Below are 18,907 nucleotides of genomic sequence, written 5' to 3'. Positions count from 1 at the left end.
TGTAAATGTTGACAAATATCAGAAATGTATCAAACGTGAATGGCTTCATTAAGCCCTTCCCAATTCCCATAAAATACAAGAGTTTATCTCTCTCTCAGAGTCACTACTTCAAAAATAAAACCTGTATTTTGTTGCTATCCCTTCACCCATGCACCAACTCCAATAATATATTGATTGGACATTGGGTCGTAAGTGTGACAGAATGGGTACAGCTCCAACAACCTTGACACCATCCAGGTCAAAGCAACCCTCTTGATTGACACTAGATCCACAACCAGTGACGCTCAGTATCAACAGTGTGTACCATCTATAAGATGCACTGCAGAAATTCATTGAAGATCCTTAGACAGCAGACCCATGATCACTTCCATCTAGAAGGATAACAGCAGCCTCCAAGTCACTCACCATCCTGATTTGGAAATATATCACCATTCCTTCACTGTCGCTGGGTCAAAATCCTGGAATCCCCTTCCAAAGAGCATTGTGCATCAACCCACAGCAGGTGGACTGCAGCGGTTTGAGAAGGGAGCTCACTGGTTTAGGCACTGCCATTTTGGCACAAGCGATTTGGTGCGGCCTGTTTGGCCCAGCCTATTTTGCCGCAGACCCATTTAGGTGCAGAACTATTTTGGTGCAGATATACGGTAGTCATCAATGAAAATCAACATAATAGTAGAATCATTAAATGGGTAGTTTGCAGTAGTTTATAGTTATTATTAAAGTAACTAGTCATCAAAGCAAAACAACTGTATAGGGAACTTTACAAGTGATTAATGAGTGCCTAGAATATTTGTCGGAAGCTTGCCAAGGAACGATGCCTAACAACAGAGCGCTGAAGAAAATGGTTCGTAGGATAAGGAAAGAAATTGTTGCTTACCCAGTAAATCCAAGAAATTTAGAAGAACTTGTAATTCCAGATAGCTTTAAAACATATTCTGTTAATGAATATAATGAAGAACAATTTTTACCAGCCAACAGCGGTAGCACCACCTGCAGAATTCTTATATTGGGAAGAAAAAGGAATGATGAGTTTCTGAAACAATCAAAAAAGTTGTATGTTGGTGGAACATTCAAAATTTCCCTACCTCTATTTTCACAAGTTTATGTTATTTTAGGGGAAATACATAAAGGTGTGTTCCCACTGTTGTATGCTTTACTCCCAAATAAGTCACGAACAACATACGATAAATTATTTGAAATGGTTCTGGAAATACAGCCTGAATGCCGCCCTGACATTATCAACTGTGACTTTGACCTTATACATCTCGTAGCAGGGCATGATATTCCATCAAAATATTTTCTTTATTGTTAGAAATTTTGAGGAACCATGGTTAGGAGTGGACTAATCACAGACTAAATGCAGTTGATGCACAAATAACTACAACATACTGGAAACTACCCATTTAATAATTCTACTATTATGTTGTTTTTCTTTGATGACTACCGTATATCTGCGCCAAAATAGTTCTGTGCCTAAATGGGTCTGCGGCAAAATAGGCTGCACCAGACAGGTCGCGCCAAATCGCTTGCGCCAAAATGGCTGCGCCGAACGGTCTCATTCCGGGAGCTCACCACCACCGTCTCGAGGTCATAGGGACGGGCAGTAAATACTGGCCCACCCAGCAACACCCACATCCCACAAATGAATAACAAAAAGACAGTTGCAGTGAGGTAGTGTAGTGATTGCTACGTTATGGTTATATTCCATGCACTTCCCTTAATTTTTTTTTTTGCTTGTGATACATTGGTTTGTTTTCTACTAAACCTAACAGCATATTGTAATTTCAAATAGTAATAGTAAAATCCAAGCTATTATAATTTAGTCATGATGCACTAGTACCTGGGGACAGTCAGTTATTTGGGCTGATTTCTCAGTTCTACGTTTTTTTGGATTGCGATTATGGGGGAAAAAAACCCTTTGTGCCTCGCTTATTAATGATATGCTTTTGATTCAATTGTACAAAAGAAGTTCAAGCCTGATGTGTACTCTGAGCTAAATTAGTTGCTGTTAGCCAAATGTACCTAAAGAGCAGTGATATAATAGTTCAGCACAGGATGCTGCTCTTTGCTGGAGTCACCAAATTAATACCACTCCTCAGCTTTTTCCTGTAGCTGTGCACTTCTTCTCCCCCCCCCCCCCCCCAACACACTTGAAGTGTTAACCTAATTCTCTTCTGAAATACACCACCCTTTCAAGTAGTCCGTTTAAGTTCATCATACACTCTTGTGAAAGTACTCCTCTTCATGTTGCTTTTCATATGCCAATTTGCCCTGTTGTTGCCTATGCTTCTATGTGGAAAGAGCCATTCCTCCTTTTGTTAAATCTCCATTTAATCTCTGCTCTAATGATTATGTCAGTTTGTGTAATTAAAGCCTTTCATATCTCCAACACCATTTTAGCAAATCACCTCTGCTCACCTTCTAAGGCCTTGCCATCTTGTTTGTGTATTCAGTCCAATTCCAGACACCATAGGCTCAACAATATTTTAATATCTTCCTCACTTTTTGCACCCTATACCTCTTTATAAAAATAAGGATTTCATTTCAACAGCAGTGAGCCATTATTGTAATTTGCACAGTGAGAGTAATGTCATCAACTAACCACTATCAGTGGAACTGTGTATGAAGAGAAGAATCAAGTGCATAGCTCAAATGTGTCAAACAGCACTATCATTAAGCATCTAAGACTCCATTTCAAACTGTTTACTACTCCACTGAGGATGAAAGAAATGGGGATTCAGAGCCAGAATGCATGCTGTCTGAGATTGAGGAGCCCTAATGTGAGCAAAGAATCTACCCAAGTCATGAGGATGTTGAGTTGAAATTAAATTTTCTGAAATACTATGTAAAGTTAAAGGAGGAGTTTGGGCCAGTGCTTCAAGTATTGCATAACTGCTAAACACAATTAAGCATTGCCAAGACCATGAAGCCTATAGCTCACCCTGAATGCAGAAACCTTTTCATTTGTGGAGTGAAATTGAGACAACGATCAGGGGACTAATCAACTATCCCTGAGCCACTGGGGACCTACACTGTGGGTGAGCCCTGTTGTATGATTGTGCTTAAACCAAATGGTGACATCAGATTTTATTTTGATGTGTGACAGGTAATGACCTATGACAAACATCACCATTGTGGATGAAGTATTTCAAGAGTTGTTGGCAGGCACAGTGGTTTCCAAATTAGACTTTGATGTGGGATTCCCCCGGATGAAGCATCATACCAGTTCAAAAGAGGTGACAGCTTCTGTCACTCATGTATTGGCAAAGACCTCAAGAGATTCCTCTTTGGCATCAATGTCACAGCAGAGATAAATGAACATGAAGTCCTTGGTGATAAAGAATCTTAATGACAGCCAATATCTCAGATGACATCATTACTCATGGAGTCAATAGAAAGGAACATAATAAAATGCAGAGATTATTAGACACTGCAGTCAGCAGGAACTTAATGGTAAATGCAGACAAGTGTTTATTGAATGTAACAGAGCCAACATTAATGGGCAGAAATTCACAAGTGGCAGAATCAATCCATCCAAAGATAAGTTAGCACAAATCTTTATGCTAATTTTCAGTCTGAGGATAATTAAGTTGCCCATTGTTATGGATCTTTCTATAATTTGGTTTTCTGTCTCTATTCATAGTCCTATTTTGTATGTCAAGCAATTAACACAGTAGCTGCTCTGGAACAAAAGTGCTGGAGAAACTCAGGTCTGATAGCATGTGGAAAGGAAACAGTTAACTGTTCAAGTGTTATTTTCCCTGGAGTGTGAGAGACTGAAGTGACCTTGTAGAGGCTTATATCATCATGAGGGGTAAGGGTAAGGTGAATAGTCAAGGTCTTTTCCCCATAATGGGGTGTCCAAGACAAGAGGGGAAAGATTTAAAAGGGATCCAAGGCACAACTCTTTCATGCAGAGGGTGGTGTGTAAATGGAACATGCTGCCAGAAGAGGTGATGGAAGCTGGTACAATTATGGCATTTAAAAGGCATCTGGATGGGTAAGTTAATAGGAAGGGTTTCTAGGGATATGGGCCAAATGCTGGAAAATGGGACGATTAATTTAGGATATCTGGCATAGACGAATTGGACTGAAGGGTCTCTTTCCATGCTGGACAGCTCTGTGACTCGATGACTCTCGTGAGTAGAGTAGTATTTCTCTGGCACATCTTGCATTTGTTTCAGATCTCCAGCCCTAAAATTTATTTTATAATAGCTATTGTGTTCCTTAATTTTAACCAAATCTATTTTTGAATGAGTTACGACGAGGAGATGAACCCTCTGTTAATTAAATTGAACCCCCAGAATAGCTCACCTTGCCTCAAAATCTGTTAAAATATGAGTGACAGAGAACTCCCAACTTCCACTAAAAATGAATATTAAACAACTGTTTACAACTCTAAGTACCCTTTCTCTTGGCTGCTTAATACCTGCCTTAAACTCTATTAACAAAATGCTCTTCCAATAAGATACTTAATCAAATTATATCAACTTCATTTCAAAACCACATCGCCATTGTCATATTCTGTGCCTTACTTCTTCCAGCTGAAGATCTCCCTGGGTAGTTGCCATCCTTTTTACTGCGAAAAGGCTTCATATGAAAAGGTACCTTTTGATAGAGTGTTTCCTAATTTCTTGGAGAGCAAGATGTTAGATCTCCAGGCTTATCTGTCTTGACGGCAGTTGCTCGCTCTCGTTTTCAAAATTCCCACATTTCTTATTCCCAACATCAGATCGCCTCATTGGGTCAATTTTGACAAAACAATAAATTCAAATTCTATTGGGTTTTAGTATCTAGGGCATAATTTAAACTAGTTAAATTCAAATTGTTGTGAAAATAGCAACCAAAGTTCAAGGAGCCATTTCACAGCCAAATGTTACATATTTTCAATTTTCTAGGACACTCTGGGACTGCCATCTAGTCACAAACACTGGCACCTGTAACCTCTCAGTTCAGAACAGCATTCATGCTCTTTTAAAGTTACAGTACCAGCCTTCAACTTCATCACACATGTTCATTATCCCTTTCTTGTTCTGTAGTGGTAGCTTGAACAATACTGTCACTCATTTTTTCTTGGCTGATCCCCTTTTTTTTTTAAAAAGAACTGTTCCTTGTCTCGCTCTCTGTATTTTTCTCTAATGATATTTTGTGGTTTCAGGTGGACAATTTAATTAAATTAGGTATAATTTATAAACAGTATGCATATTTTAGATAACCTGCAAAATAAATAGGAGTTATGTATATAAAACTAGTACAGAATGCAAGCCTTCATTTAATCTAAAGGGATGAAATAAATGCTTATTTACTGTTGCCCTGGCTTCAAATTGTGTAAATTTACAATAGTCTGTTCAGTATACTCTCATAAATAGCATTGTTAGTGTATTAAAATTTAGATTGTCAGGTTCTGATATAACACAGTAGTTCTGTTCTCATGATTTCATGTGATACGAAAATCATGCAATAGCTACACCATTTAAACTAATGGGATCGGAATTGCTACTACAGGTCGGGAAAGTTTGCATCCTACAAGTAAGTGCAAATTCTTCAATCGTGTTAAAGACAATTTGTATTGAAGAAACTCGTGGGAGAAGCGACTAAGGATAATACTCCTTACTGTCAACCAGTTTATGATTTACTGGAAAGTATGGACACTGTAAAGATAACAGGATTAACTCATGCCCTAATAAAATAGCAAATCCTCACCTGAAGAATGGCCACCTGGGCAAGGTTGTTGGAAATCATAGTGCTGGCTTATTCAGTGGCATTCTATTGTAATATACAGACACTCTTAAGTAACGTGCTTAACTATCCGTTATATGTAGGAAGTTTTAAGGGAAGTTCTTTGCATGGGACTTGTACAGTATTTATAACAGCTTTTTAGAAAGAATATACAAATAGATGTGCACACACAAGTATTTACATTATTAGTTCCAAGGTACCTGCTGTTTTTCAGCCATTTGGATCACTTCAGCATGGGAGTAATAAAGGATAGTTTGCAGTATGCCCATAAAGATAACCAGTTCTGAGATATATTGGGTTGGTTACCAAGGTCTTAACCTCAACAACAAAGACTAACAAAAGCTAATCAATTTTGTAATAGGGTTCTGCTATAGGTTAGTTGAAACTGTAATACCCCAGCTCCAAACACCTCTGTCCCACTAATACAAAGATCTGTCTGGATCAAAGTTCAGCAATTACTAAATAACTAGATCAATACACTGTTCATAGATTTCAATCAATAAACTACAATTTAGTGTCTTAGATACAATCACTATATTCCCACTGATGCTACCTTGTTCATGATGTTTGTAAATTAGTAATTGATGTGAAAAGTAATAGGTTCTGAAACGTCCAGATTTAGTAATTATGAAGTTAATACATTGTTGCATCTAGAATGATCTACAACTGTTTTCAATACTGAAAGGTTGCTGCAGAAAGTTTAACAAGTCAGTCAATTCAATTATTACCCATTGCTTGCAGTCTGCAAGTGCCTCTGGAATTGCTGATTGTAACTTCCTGGATTTTCTGCATTATTCTGTATATGTGCAAATTTCTGAAGTTACAGTTCAATTCAATGGCACAATGAAGCTGAATGCTGACAATTATACTACTATAACTAGTGCAGAGTTCTGGCTCATTTAAATCCATGAAAGAAAGCAAAGGTTTTTTTTGTTGTTGTTATAGGATGAAGCATTGCTTATAGCATTTTTGCAGACCCTCTACCAAAGTTACTTTTACCAAGTGGTTCATCCAAAGTACAGAATTATAATCCCATATGAAGTTTCAATGAGATTTGCTGACCCACAGCAGGAAATTGAATCCTACAGATTTCTCAGCAATGTATTTTGCATGGAATAATGGATCATAGCTTGTTACTCATATTTACCTCAGGTTAAATCTGGGATGTTAGAATATTTCATTTCCATCTTTGTTTCATTACAAATAATCTTTGATTTAAGAAAAACCTGGCTGATGTTTGTAATACTATACCAGATCTCGTCTAAAACCCACATAAACAGTAAATATCAACCTGGTTAAATTTGAAATTTGTTTTAACCTTGAAGCAGTGTCATGGGATAGGAATTGGTACATCCTTCCATTCTCAGTCCTGGACTTTTACAAAAAAAAATTATACAAGCTGAAAGTGAGGAAGCTATGATGAACCAGTATTAAACCCTCCTTCAATATCAACTGCAATACTTTGTCCATTACTGGGCACCATGCTTTAAGTAGATCACAAAACTATTAGAGGCTGCTGAATTAGATTAGATTAGATTTGATTCCCTACAGTGTGGAAACAGGCCCTTTGGCCCAACAAGTCCACACCTACCCTCCGTAGAGTAACCTACCCATAACCATTCCCCTACTCATGCACTATGGGCAATTTAGCATGGCAATGACCTGCACAACTTTGGAATGTGGGAGGAAACCCACGCAGACAGGGAGAATGTGCAAACTCCACACAGTTGCCAGAGGCTGGAATTAAACCTGGGTCCCTGGCGCTGCGAGGCAGCAGTGCTAACCACTGAGCCACCGTGCTGCCAAGTTGGTTACAGAGATGAATACCTTCAGCTACCTGGAAAGATTAAAGAAACTGGGTGTGTTCTCCTTGCAGAACAAAGTTAAAAGGTGAGGTTTTCATAGTAGAATCATTCCATTGCAGGAAGAGCACTCTACGAAGCAGCAGTGCCATGAAAAATCAAGATTTCTGCTCATAGTCACTGGTGTTATAAAGTTGCACACACTAATAATCCTGTTTTTCCCCAAATTATCTTTTCATTTAGTTGGTCTCCCTCCACTTATTGCAAGCCTTCCATTCTTGGCATCAGTCTAGTTGCCTGCTCTGTACTCCTTCAGTAACTCAAAAACTTCCTCATATGTGATGGCTAAACTACACTTTTTATACATTGAACCAGATTTTTAAATCCCCAAGTAGTTGTACAGGATAGATAGGAGTTGCACATTGGGAGTGTGCAGAATTCCCACCACAATAGACTCCAAGAATGGCCAGAAAATTGAAAATTCTAATGGACAATTCCCTGTACCTGGAACTCTCCACTTAAATCAGAGGATTCTGTACACTTATGTCAGTAACTTCACAAAGTTTCGTGTAACTCAAGGGTAACTATTGAATGGAATTGTTCTCTTCCCCTCCCCAACTCACTATTCCTTTGAACCAGAGCCCTTTACTCAACAAACCCCTCCTCCTTGCCAGACACACTTCTGCCAATCTGATACCTCCATGCACCTATACTATCCACCTATAACCTGGCACCCTAACCCCTATACTTGCATACTTATCCTTCCCCCCCCCCCCCCCCCAAGTATCTGTAAATTATGGACAGCCTCACAAATGGATCACATTCTGGTGGTTCACTTTCCTGCCCTGGATTTTAAAAACTACATTTCAGCACTTACTGACAGGCACAATTGCAATGTTTTGATGGATAGATAGCTTCAACCCAGAACTCTCTTTTTTTGAGTTCTCAACTTATTTGGGAATGAAGAAATTACTGCTTGTGGACTTAATGCACTCTCGCTCAAAACTACACTGAATTATTAATTGCACATGCCTTCTTCCAAGCTCCATGACTTTTCCTGAGCCAGTGGGTTCTCAGTCATTTCAGCAACACAGCTTAAAGGTCGTTCTGGTATAACTTGTGTGTCATTAACATGCATTGGTGATAAACACTATTGACAAACTGTGGACACTGGATAATGCAAACTTTCTACTAAATGGGTATAGTGATTTTCTATAGTGCAGGGTTGCAGGGGAATGCAATTGTCATATTGTGGCAGAACGACTTTAAATTTTTCCTTCAAGGAATGTTCCTCAGTCTCAAACTGTTTTCTTCGACTAACTTGAGATCCCGTAACTACTCTTCAATGAAAATATTGCAACAATCTTGTAGCAATCCCTTGAAACCTTGTAAGTACAAAGTGCACAAATACATGCAAATAAAATCCTCCTCTTCATTAACTGCTCTTCAATATGTGCATGCTGAAATAGTTTTAAAATACATCCTCTCCCTCATCAGGTTCCTCTGCTCCCCACATCCATTTTAGAATGGTTACTCTCATATTGCCGTTTTGGTTTTCCTGCCATTGGTCTACCTCACCAGTAAGTTCTCTTAAAGTATATCCACAGCTCACAATATTTCCAAATTTATCATTTGCAAATTTAAAAATTGTGTCCCCAATACCACTAGGTCATAAATATAGATCTCTATACAAACAAAATTACTGTTCACTATTGTTTCCATGTGACCATTATTCCTTTCAGTTAATGGGCTTCAAGAAGCTTTTCTTAATATTTCGAAAACATTTATCAAATTTCTTTAAAAGATAGAGGCAAAGGGCAGCAAAATGTGATCCGAGAAGGAACTTCAGTTGAAGAGCTGTACAATGGGCTGACTGTCTTAAAGATTGCTTAGCTTCTCCCTGAGGATATTGATTCAGAAAGATGTTAATCTACATTCCAGATGAAATTTTAGAACATGACTATACATTCTCATTGTTTCCAGTTTCATTATAATGGCTGTGAAAGCAAATGATCCAAAACAAAATGCTTTAGTTTTCAAAGTGATACACTTAATTGCATGCCAAAAATAAACCAAACTCCCTAGTGCCATATACTTGTGAGTCTCAGACTACCAATATTTTGAGTATTAAACTGTTCTATCTAGTACTGCACAATAACTATGTCCGAAAAATAGTTTAAAAATATTGACCAATATTTGCCAGAAATGTGTTCCTGGAAGACAAAGGGTTACATTCATTGGCAAGAAACTATTTTGTGAAGTCCTTTGCATAAGCATATCAAAACATTTTACGCAATGATTATATTAAAGTTTCATACAACACTGCAATGAAATTGCCTTACACGAAAAAGCTTAAATCACACCACTACAAAATGTATAAAGGAAAGTTTACACACTTTATTTTATACTGGACATTATATAAAGAGTAACATGCCTTTTGAAACAATTACATAATCAGTCCATACAGTGCCTATGACCAAAAAGCAAAAGTACAAAATTGCATTTATTTACACCTTTGCATGAAAGTCTCTCAAAATTAAATGGATTCCATGAAACCAGATGAAATAAAGAATCTAATGCAGGTTTTCAAAAAGAATATTTAAATATTTAGAAATATACAAAACTTAAAAGCTGAATCACAGTAAACTTCATATTATCCCTATCCCTGCCCACCCTCCACTTTTCCAGGACTATATTACCACTAATTGTACAGAAGAGGAAATCAAAAGGTTTATAATATGTTTAACAGCCAAAGACTCAAATGTGCCTGTACTGAATGAAGTCAGTGTTGTATTTTTTTTTAATACTCCATCAGTGATTTAGTAAATAGAATCATACTGGCAGCCACTAAAGGTAATTATTCCATTTCTTTTCCAGTTTTCATTTTGTTACTATCTTGATCATAGGTCCAGATACAAATAGACATGTAAAGTGTATACTACACTGACATTTCTAAAGAAAACGGATATTTGATGTTCATTGAAAGTTGGGCTCAAGGGAAAAAATAGATAATGCAAAATACCAGTTATAGGTTATGGATCTATTTAGTATTTAAAATAAAGAACAATCTGCTGTATCTGTACACATGCACTGCATACAGATCACAAAGTGCAACATGTTCTGGATGCAGCTCGTCAGTGCTTTAATTATGAGACATTCACAAAAAGCATCAAGGAAGTGACAAAACAATATAAATTTGGTCAGGCCTTTGGTAATACTTTAATACTTCTACTCAATCTTTGTAGCTATGCTATTTATACATATTTAAATCTAAAAATGCACATCAGCCTCAGTAAATTGAGGTCCAAACCAAAACACTTCATAGTACAGGCAATTTCAAATTTTTAATAAACCACATTTTTGCATTTTATAACTCCCATGTCAACCGCAATTTTGAATTTGCACCAGTAGTGATTTAAAGGCTTCCATTTTAAGGTCTTGTTTACATGGTTTTTATTTAATTACTTCAAAAAGAAACATTTAAAAACAAAAAAAAGCTTTATTTACATCTGAACATAAGTGTAATCAGTTTTTTTTGGTGTGTAGTCCACTTCAGTTGTTTGCCCAACTATAATTATCGTAACAAATATATTCAGATAAGGTAGACTTTAACTGACTGCAAACATAAAAAAATGAATGGGAAATCTATCAACCAAAATCCACTACCAAGTTCTAAGCATCATATTCCCATAGCATTCCTCTCCATGAGCAAGTCAGCTTTCTTCAAAGTACTCAAATAGAATGGGCATTGTCTGTTTACAAATATGCTTGGGTAAAGTAGATCATTGCACTGCTTCTTGAGCTACCAGCATTCTACATATCTTGTTAAAAAGATCATTTTCTTCCCAGTTAGTGGAGCTGCATAGAAAGTACAAGTAATGAACTTCTCTGATTAATGGCACTCAGACATTCTATGGACCTCTTTTCAAATTGGCTCTGTCTCAAAATGTGCTGTATTTGTACATAAATATTTCCACATCAGGCTTAATTGCAAATGGTTGAATTTTTAAGATATAACTGCTTAAGAGGCAACAAATACTTCCAGCAAGATATTTTTTTTAAAGTGTCCAGCACAATAACAAAGTGATAAAGTAGGTAAAAGTTGGTTTAATTCATTTATGTAGAATGTTCACAATGACATATTGGAACAAATTGGAAATGGATACCAATAGTTTTAAATATAATTAACGAATGTCAAAAACATACTAAATATCCTGTTCTTCGAAAAGGGCATATTTTCAAAACAAAACTAGCATATAAAAACTTCCTTTTAAGAATTCCAATATTGTTGCCTTATCGCTCCAAAAGTGAACACTGTGCAATTATACCTAAATTGAAGGAATTCTTCAGAATCGAAAATTGCTTGCCAGCATGTCCATGAAGATCTATGCTTGGAAGGTCCATCATAACCATAAGTTCCTTGTGTTTTCAGTCTATTTTTACAGCAGCGTAGATTTTTCTTATGAACATGTACGCAGCATAGAATCCAATAGTTCCAGTTAGCAGCCAGAAAGAAAGCACCATCAGAGTTGTGTACCCAAAATACAACAATGATGGGATGAATTCCACAATATCCAGCTAGAAAAGAAGATTTTGTTTTTAAAAACAGTTTAGAATTGCAGTGCAAAACAAATTAACAAGTTTCTGAACATATACCCTGCTGCTGCGAATTAGCAGATTAGCGAATTAGTAAGTTTGTTTTCTGTCATTCATACCTTATTAACGAAATAAAATACGGCATAAACAAGCACATAAAATGCTGATCCGCCAGACACCAAGAACGTTCTCCACCACCATCTATAATCCTGAAACGTCAAAGAAAAGTCAGTTAATATTTTGATTAGAATTAAAACAAAAAAGCTTCCTTCAGTCAGTACTAAACAATGTTCATCCTAAAATTCCAAACTTGATATTTCAAAATAGGTCAATACATTTCAAAATTATTCTACTAATTTTGAGTTTGGGATAAAAGAAATTACAGCCAAATAGGACTGCAAATTCCCCTCCAACGCATTTCCTTCACTTCCTGCACCCCCACCTTTGAACTCCAACTGAAACAAAGATAGAATCCACTCTGGTCCTCACCTTCCACCCCACTAATCTCCAGATAAAGTGCTTCATTCTCTGCCATTTCCGCCACCGACAATCAGATCTCACCACCAGAGATATATTTCCCTCCCCACTAATATCGGGATTTCTCAGAGACCTTTCCCTCCATGACTCCCTTGTTAGGTCCACACTCCCCCACTAACCCATCCTCCACGCCTGGTGCCTTGCCTTGCTGCCGCAAGAGATGCAAAACCTGCACCCACACCTCCCCCCTCAGCCACAAAGGATCCTTCCACAGCCGGCAAAGATTTTCCTGCACATCCAAACACCTCATCTACTGTGTCCAATGCTCTCGATGTTGTCCCTTCTGCACTGGGGAGACAGAACGCCAACTCATGGAACATCTCTGGGGGACACGCATCAAACAACCTCACTGCCCTGTAGCTGACCACTTCAACTCCCCCCTCCTGCGCTGCCAAGGACATCAAGTCCTGGGCCGTCTCCACTACCAAATCCTAGCCAACTGATACCTGGAGGAAGAATGCCTCATCTTCTGCCATGGGACCCTCCAACTACACTGCATTAGACTTCACCAGTTTCCCAACTCCTCAGAGATCCAACCCTCTAACTCGGCACCACCTGTCCATTTTCCTTCCCACCTATCCGCTTCACCCTATCACCTTCCCAGCTACCTCACCCCACCCTCCTATTTATCTTTCAGCCCCTTTCATTCCCCCCCCCACATTCCTGAAGGGCTTAAAGCCAAAATGTTGATTCTCCTGCTCCTCGAATGCTGCCTGCCCTGCTGCACTTTTCCAGCGCCACACTTCTTGACTCTGATCTCTAGTCCTCATTTTCTGATAGTCATTTCTGGCAACTTATCATCAGCTCAACTTATTGTTCATTTTCAGCATTAGCAAAGTCCTTTCCCATTAGGAATCATCCAAAGTGTGCTTTAAGAAAATCTTTGCCTTAATTCCTCATTTTAAATATACTCCATGGGTTAAAAATGTCCCACATTTGATCCCAATGTAGTTTGTAGAATCAGACCGCAATAAAGGTATTATTGGCCTTAGCCTCTGCATTGGTGGTGGTGTGGGGAGAGAAGGGATATATAAGCAAATACAGATGTGACTTCTGTATAGTCATATATAATATACACACACACACCTCATATATACATTTTGGATACAACTCCTACACTATAGCCTGCCAATACCAACTGCCTCAGTCACACAAAGGCAAAGGTCACTTAGGCAAATAACTAGGTTTGCAAGCAGAAACAATGCTTTTAAAACATAAGTCATCAAATAATAAAATAATCAAATTGCTTTAGCTGGTTCCTGCTTTCAGCCTGAATAGATAAATTCTTATGCAGAAGAGTAAGGAAGCTTTTGGAAGGTGATGACTATTATGAAAATGAAGGATTTGCTTTCACGTACTTTAAAAATGGATAGGATTACAAATTATCTAGGTCTTAGAGATTAAGACATTCAATGGTCAAGGCCAATTTGGATTCCAAGCAGACCGGGTAGAGTTAACATTAGCAGAGTAATTTGTATGTTTCTAAGTCTGTCTACAAAGGAAATGGGTACTCACATAGATATGACTATGAATGAATGAATCACATACAATTAAAAGTACACTGAGCTCCCAATAGCTGAGTTTATTCCCTATGTAATGAGCCATACAGACTACTAAATTTTGAGATTTGATAGATCTGATCTAGGACAAGGTAAACTTTGACTAACTTTAGCATTCTCAGGTTAGGGATTATCTAAGATCACTAGCCCCAACTACAGGACCACTGTTAAAAGTAAACGTTAACGACATAATCATAGACAGATTAGTACTTAAGTATGACAGTTTATACATAAATAATGACCATTTAGTTTCTGTATTGAAGGTAGTACCATGGACTCTGCAAGAATCAAAAATCTTTGGGCAAGGAAAACTGCAAAATTAAAAGAATTTCTGTTTTTATTGACGCTTAGTGATAGGATCTCTTAACTTCCTTATTTAAAACTACTTCGTTTAAAATTACAAAATAAAAATGATGGTAGCCATATAAAATAAAATGCATATCTGATCATACCTCTGCACAAAGTTGGAAGTAAACCATGACAATGCTGATTTGAGAACATGACACAACCAGAATAATAAATACCAAAAATAGGAATCCAAAGAGGTAATAGAACTGGTTCTCCCAAATTGCCTGCAAACAAAGAATGGTTTTAATTCAAATCAAATGACAGTTGAATAATGACAGTTATTCTTTCATTTAGAATCAAACTTTAAGTACTAGTCAAAAAAAGGCACCAGCTTCTGGTTACAGTCAGGAATATATTTTCCAAATTAACCAGGTAAATTAAGACTCTATTTGCACGTACTGAGGGAAACCTAGTTGAGACTCAAAATTATGAATGGTTTTAGGATCAATTAAAAATAATTTCTATGGGTTAATGAATAATTAACCTGTCAATAGGCAAGAGAAATCAGTATTTTTATCAGAGTTATCAGAACAGTGAATATTAATACATATAAATCAGAAAAGGAAACTAGCTAAATATTCTTAAAAAACAAATATAAAAGAACAGGTGGAAAAAGTAGGAAATGGTATAAGTAGATTATACCAAAAAAACTTATTCAATAAAATAATACAATAGATTTACTTACAGTAAAAATAAAGAACAGCTCTATAAACATGGCACCAAATGGCAGAATACCAGCCATAAGAATTCTGCAAAAATATTTAGTAAAATTAGACAATGATATAGAAACACAAATACAACAATTTGATTTAATTGTTAAGGATTTTGACAAAGTAAGTAATGATAGACTGTTTGCACATTTGGCAAGACACAAACATGGGAACAAAACTTAAAATAACCACAAATTAAAGTGAAGGCTACAACTTTCCTCCAAGGAGCAAGTGGTTATAATGTGTCATAAATGAATTGTCATAAATCAGTGCTGAAGCAAAGCTTATAAATATTTTAAAACAGAATTAGATAGCTGAAAAAGAGCATGGGGATTAAGCAGGGGATTGGGATTAGACTAGTCAAATTAATGTGGAGAAAAACACCGACCTAATATTTGCCAGGGTGAATGTCCTGTTTGTATCTTAACATTCTATGATTGAAACATATGCATCAGTATTACTATTGTAACTAGAAGCAAAAATAAGAACTGCAGGGATTTGAAATCTATAACAAAATGGAGGAAAAGTGCTGGAAACAGTAAGTCAACATCTGTGAAGAGAACATACAAAATAAAAAGATTAAGAAATACACTTGGTAAATGCAACAGTTCTTTATCTGGAGTTGAGCTGCATGGATCCTGTGACCACTTGCACTGCAATCTCTCCTTCTAGAGTAAATCTACCTCAGCATCAATCTAAGTTTGAATTATATACCATGGCATGTTTTGGAGCACTCTCTTTAAAATGTTATAAAGCTAGAATGTTCCAAAGGGGTGTAAAACCAGTTTAAGGGAGTGGTCAAAACTGGCAGATGTCAATTAACATATGGAAGTATGAACCTGGAAGCTACAAAGGGATTTAAATGTCCATAGGTTCAAACAAAAGCCAAAAGTAATGAAAAATTTACCTTTATCTCAAAACGGTGGATAAGAAAGTGAAACAACAGTTGTATAGTACCTTGGTTAGGCACCCATCAGATATTCAGTTTCTCGGCATCAAAGTTTATGGAAGTAGTACAGATCTTGGAGGTAAAACACTGGTTTACCAGGTCTTTAAAAAGATATAAACTGAGAAGAAGGTATGTCTTACAAAATCTGTATTCCATTGAGTTTGGAAGTTAGGGGTGTAATTAATCCAAAGTAATAAAATGATAGAGACATTCAACTGCGTAAATAATTAAAGAAGCTTAATATAGTCTAAAAACAGCCACGATTAACTTAAAATTGGTTGTGGACCATTTAGAAATAAAATGAGGAAATACTTTTTCACACAAAGGGTTAGAGGAATCCTTAAACCTTCTGCTTCAAAAAATCTCTGAGAATTAGTACAGTTATATTTTCAAGACTAAAACTTATCAGCTTTCATTAGGTCAGGACATCAAGGAATATGGAGCAAAGGCAAGTAAAAGGAGTGGTAATGCAGATCAGCCACAGAATGATGGAAAAGGTGGACTAAAAGATCTACTGTTGTTCCAATAAAATGCCAGCACAGAGTTAATATCTGCAATTAAGGTTTTGTTTTCTTTTAGCCTTGTTAGGATGACATGCAAGTAAGGCTTTATTTGTGCTTTCATTTCACATAAAAGTTTGAAACAATCCTAACCAAAACACACAAGGACACTCAATACTATCTGCCATAAAAGCATTACATTTGTAAGCCTTGTGCAAGGATAGAACGCAATCTCATTCAAAATAAATTTTGTCCATAAAATTGAATCATAAAAACCAGGTAAATAATTTCCAATGGTAGGAAGTTAAGAGAGACAAATTGTAATAGAATTTCACAATATCTCAAAATTTACACTGGTAATCTACAACTTACCCAACAAATTTGTTCATGTACCATCTCTGTTCAGGGACCTGCCTGGGTATTTGATTGGTCCGCACTGGGTTGTCATATGGTTGCTTTCGAAAGCCAAAATAATAGCCAAGATATACTAATGGGAAGGAGATACCAAACCACATACAGAGAAGGGCCAACATCGTAGGAAAGGGAACCTTGAAAAGAAATACAAAAAAAGTTACATTTGGCTGAAACGTTAATAATTTTAAGAGATCAGAGCGCAAAAGCTTAACCTTGTGAAACTAATACGTTGGCGCTGTTAATTAAGTCAGTAAATAGCACAACTTCAATGTTCAACAGGAAACTGAAAATTCAAAGCCGATTCCATTGCTTTCTAATAAGTCAGAACTCCTGGCACAGATTCTAAAAACATGGTACACAAATCTGAATATATCCCAAACAAAGCAAGCATTTTTTTACAATGTATTTCAGACATCGGTTACTCATGTAGTCAAGAAAAATCCCATTACACTAATGTTCAAGAAATCCAGAGTGTGATGCTTTATTAGAATAACAAATTGCTGTACAGATAGTAAGAATTTCTCTTATTTTTACTTTCAGAAAATGATGGTAGTTAATGTTAAAAATTATATTGATTAGCATTGATTCAGTGGTTACAATCTCATCTCTAAGAATGTCTGAGACACACAAACAGTAAATTATTGGCAGCATTGAAGTGTAGTACTCTTGGACAATGACATTGTCAATACTACTGCAGTCCAATGAGAGAATTTACATGAATTTCCATTTGACCTTGGGTGTGCCCAAAATCTTACATTACAATTGGAAGCATGGCGAATATTGCTTGTCTTGGCCAACATTTATTCTTCTAACAGAAAACTATTTAATTGCTATTTGTGGGATGATCCGATGCACAATTGACTGCTGTATGTCCTCATGTTGCAACATAGTTGCACATAACACTTCACTGATTGGAACAGAGGTTCCTTCTGCTTGGTAGCATATTTTGAGATAATCACAAAAACAATTAAAGTTAAAGAAAATGCCTTTAAACAGTGAGATAAAAATGTGATATTTTCTGCCACAGCCCATTAGCATGCATTTACCTTAAACACTGTAAAATTGACAAACATAGCTGTTTCAAAGAGGAGAGTACAAAAGGATTTGGGAATGGAGTATATGGTTCAGTTGGTTGAGGGGGACAGGTAGGGGAGTCACCATTGCAGGCCCATTATTTATTGTTTTACAAACATACAAATTAGAAGTAGGCTATATGGCCTTTCAAGCCTTCTCCACCATTCTTTAAAACCATGGCTGATCTGACTGTGAACTCAACTTCACATTTTGCCCATCTTCAATAACCTCTGACTCCCTTGTTACTCAAATAAAAGGGAAATTTACCCAATTATGCAGCCTGTATGCCTTGGCATTAAAATGGCTGGAACTAATACTCTAGAGAGTAAGGCACCACGTAAAACGTTACTGCACAAGACAGGAGCTTACAGTACAGGGGGTAACAAATGAGTATTGACTGCCGATTGGTTAGTACGCAGAAGACAGAATAGGGTTAATGGGTCTTTTTCAGATCAGAATGGCATAACTAGTGGAGTGCTGCAAGATTCAGGATCAGCGCCTTAATTATTTACTAAATATCTTATTGACTGAAGAGGGAGCAGAGTGTAATGTATTCAAATTTGTTGACGATTTAAAAAAAAGAGAGCTGGGAAGATGTTATGAAAACACAAGGAATCTGCAAAGGGATAGGTTGAGCGAGTCGCCAAAAACTTGATGGATAGTGTTTAATGAAGGCATG

The 18,907-nt window shown here is 36.9% G+C and overlaps 1 protein-coding gene across 2 annotated transcripts in view; it reads right to left on the bottom strand.

The window, feature by feature from the left end:
- Positions 1–9,918: 9,918 nt before the first annotated feature.
- The window catches only part of tm9sf4 (transmembrane 9 superfamily protein member 4), a 46,996-nt gene continuing 38,007 nt past the window's right edge, over positions 9,919–18,907 (bottom strand). For both annotated transcript variants that reach the window (XM_043710501.1, XM_043710500.1), the window contains exons 14-18: positions 17,113–17,288; positions 15,267–15,330; positions 14,686–14,805; positions 12,257–12,346; positions 9,919–12,119 (exon numbers count right to left, since the gene is read on the bottom strand). In XM_043710501.1, the coding sequence (XP_043566436.1) occupies positions 11,970–12,119; positions 12,257–12,346; positions 14,686–14,805; positions 15,267–15,330; positions 17,113–17,288 (600 nt within the window). In that variant the 3' untranslated portion in view covers positions 9,919–11,969. The remainder of the gene's footprint in view (positions 12,120–12,256; positions 12,347–14,685; positions 14,806–15,266; positions 15,331–17,112; positions 17,289–18,907) is intronic.

This window comes from Chiloscyllium plagiosum, chromosome 20 (assembly GCF_004010195.1).
Source record: "Chiloscyllium plagiosum isolate BGI_BamShark_2017 chromosome 20, ASM401019v2, whole genome shotgun sequence".
Taxonomy (NCBI): Eukaryota; Metazoa; Chordata; class Chondrichthyes; order Orectolobiformes; family Hemiscylliidae; genus Chiloscyllium; species Chiloscyllium plagiosum.
This window is presented reverse-complemented; position numbering and strand designations above follow the sequence as displayed.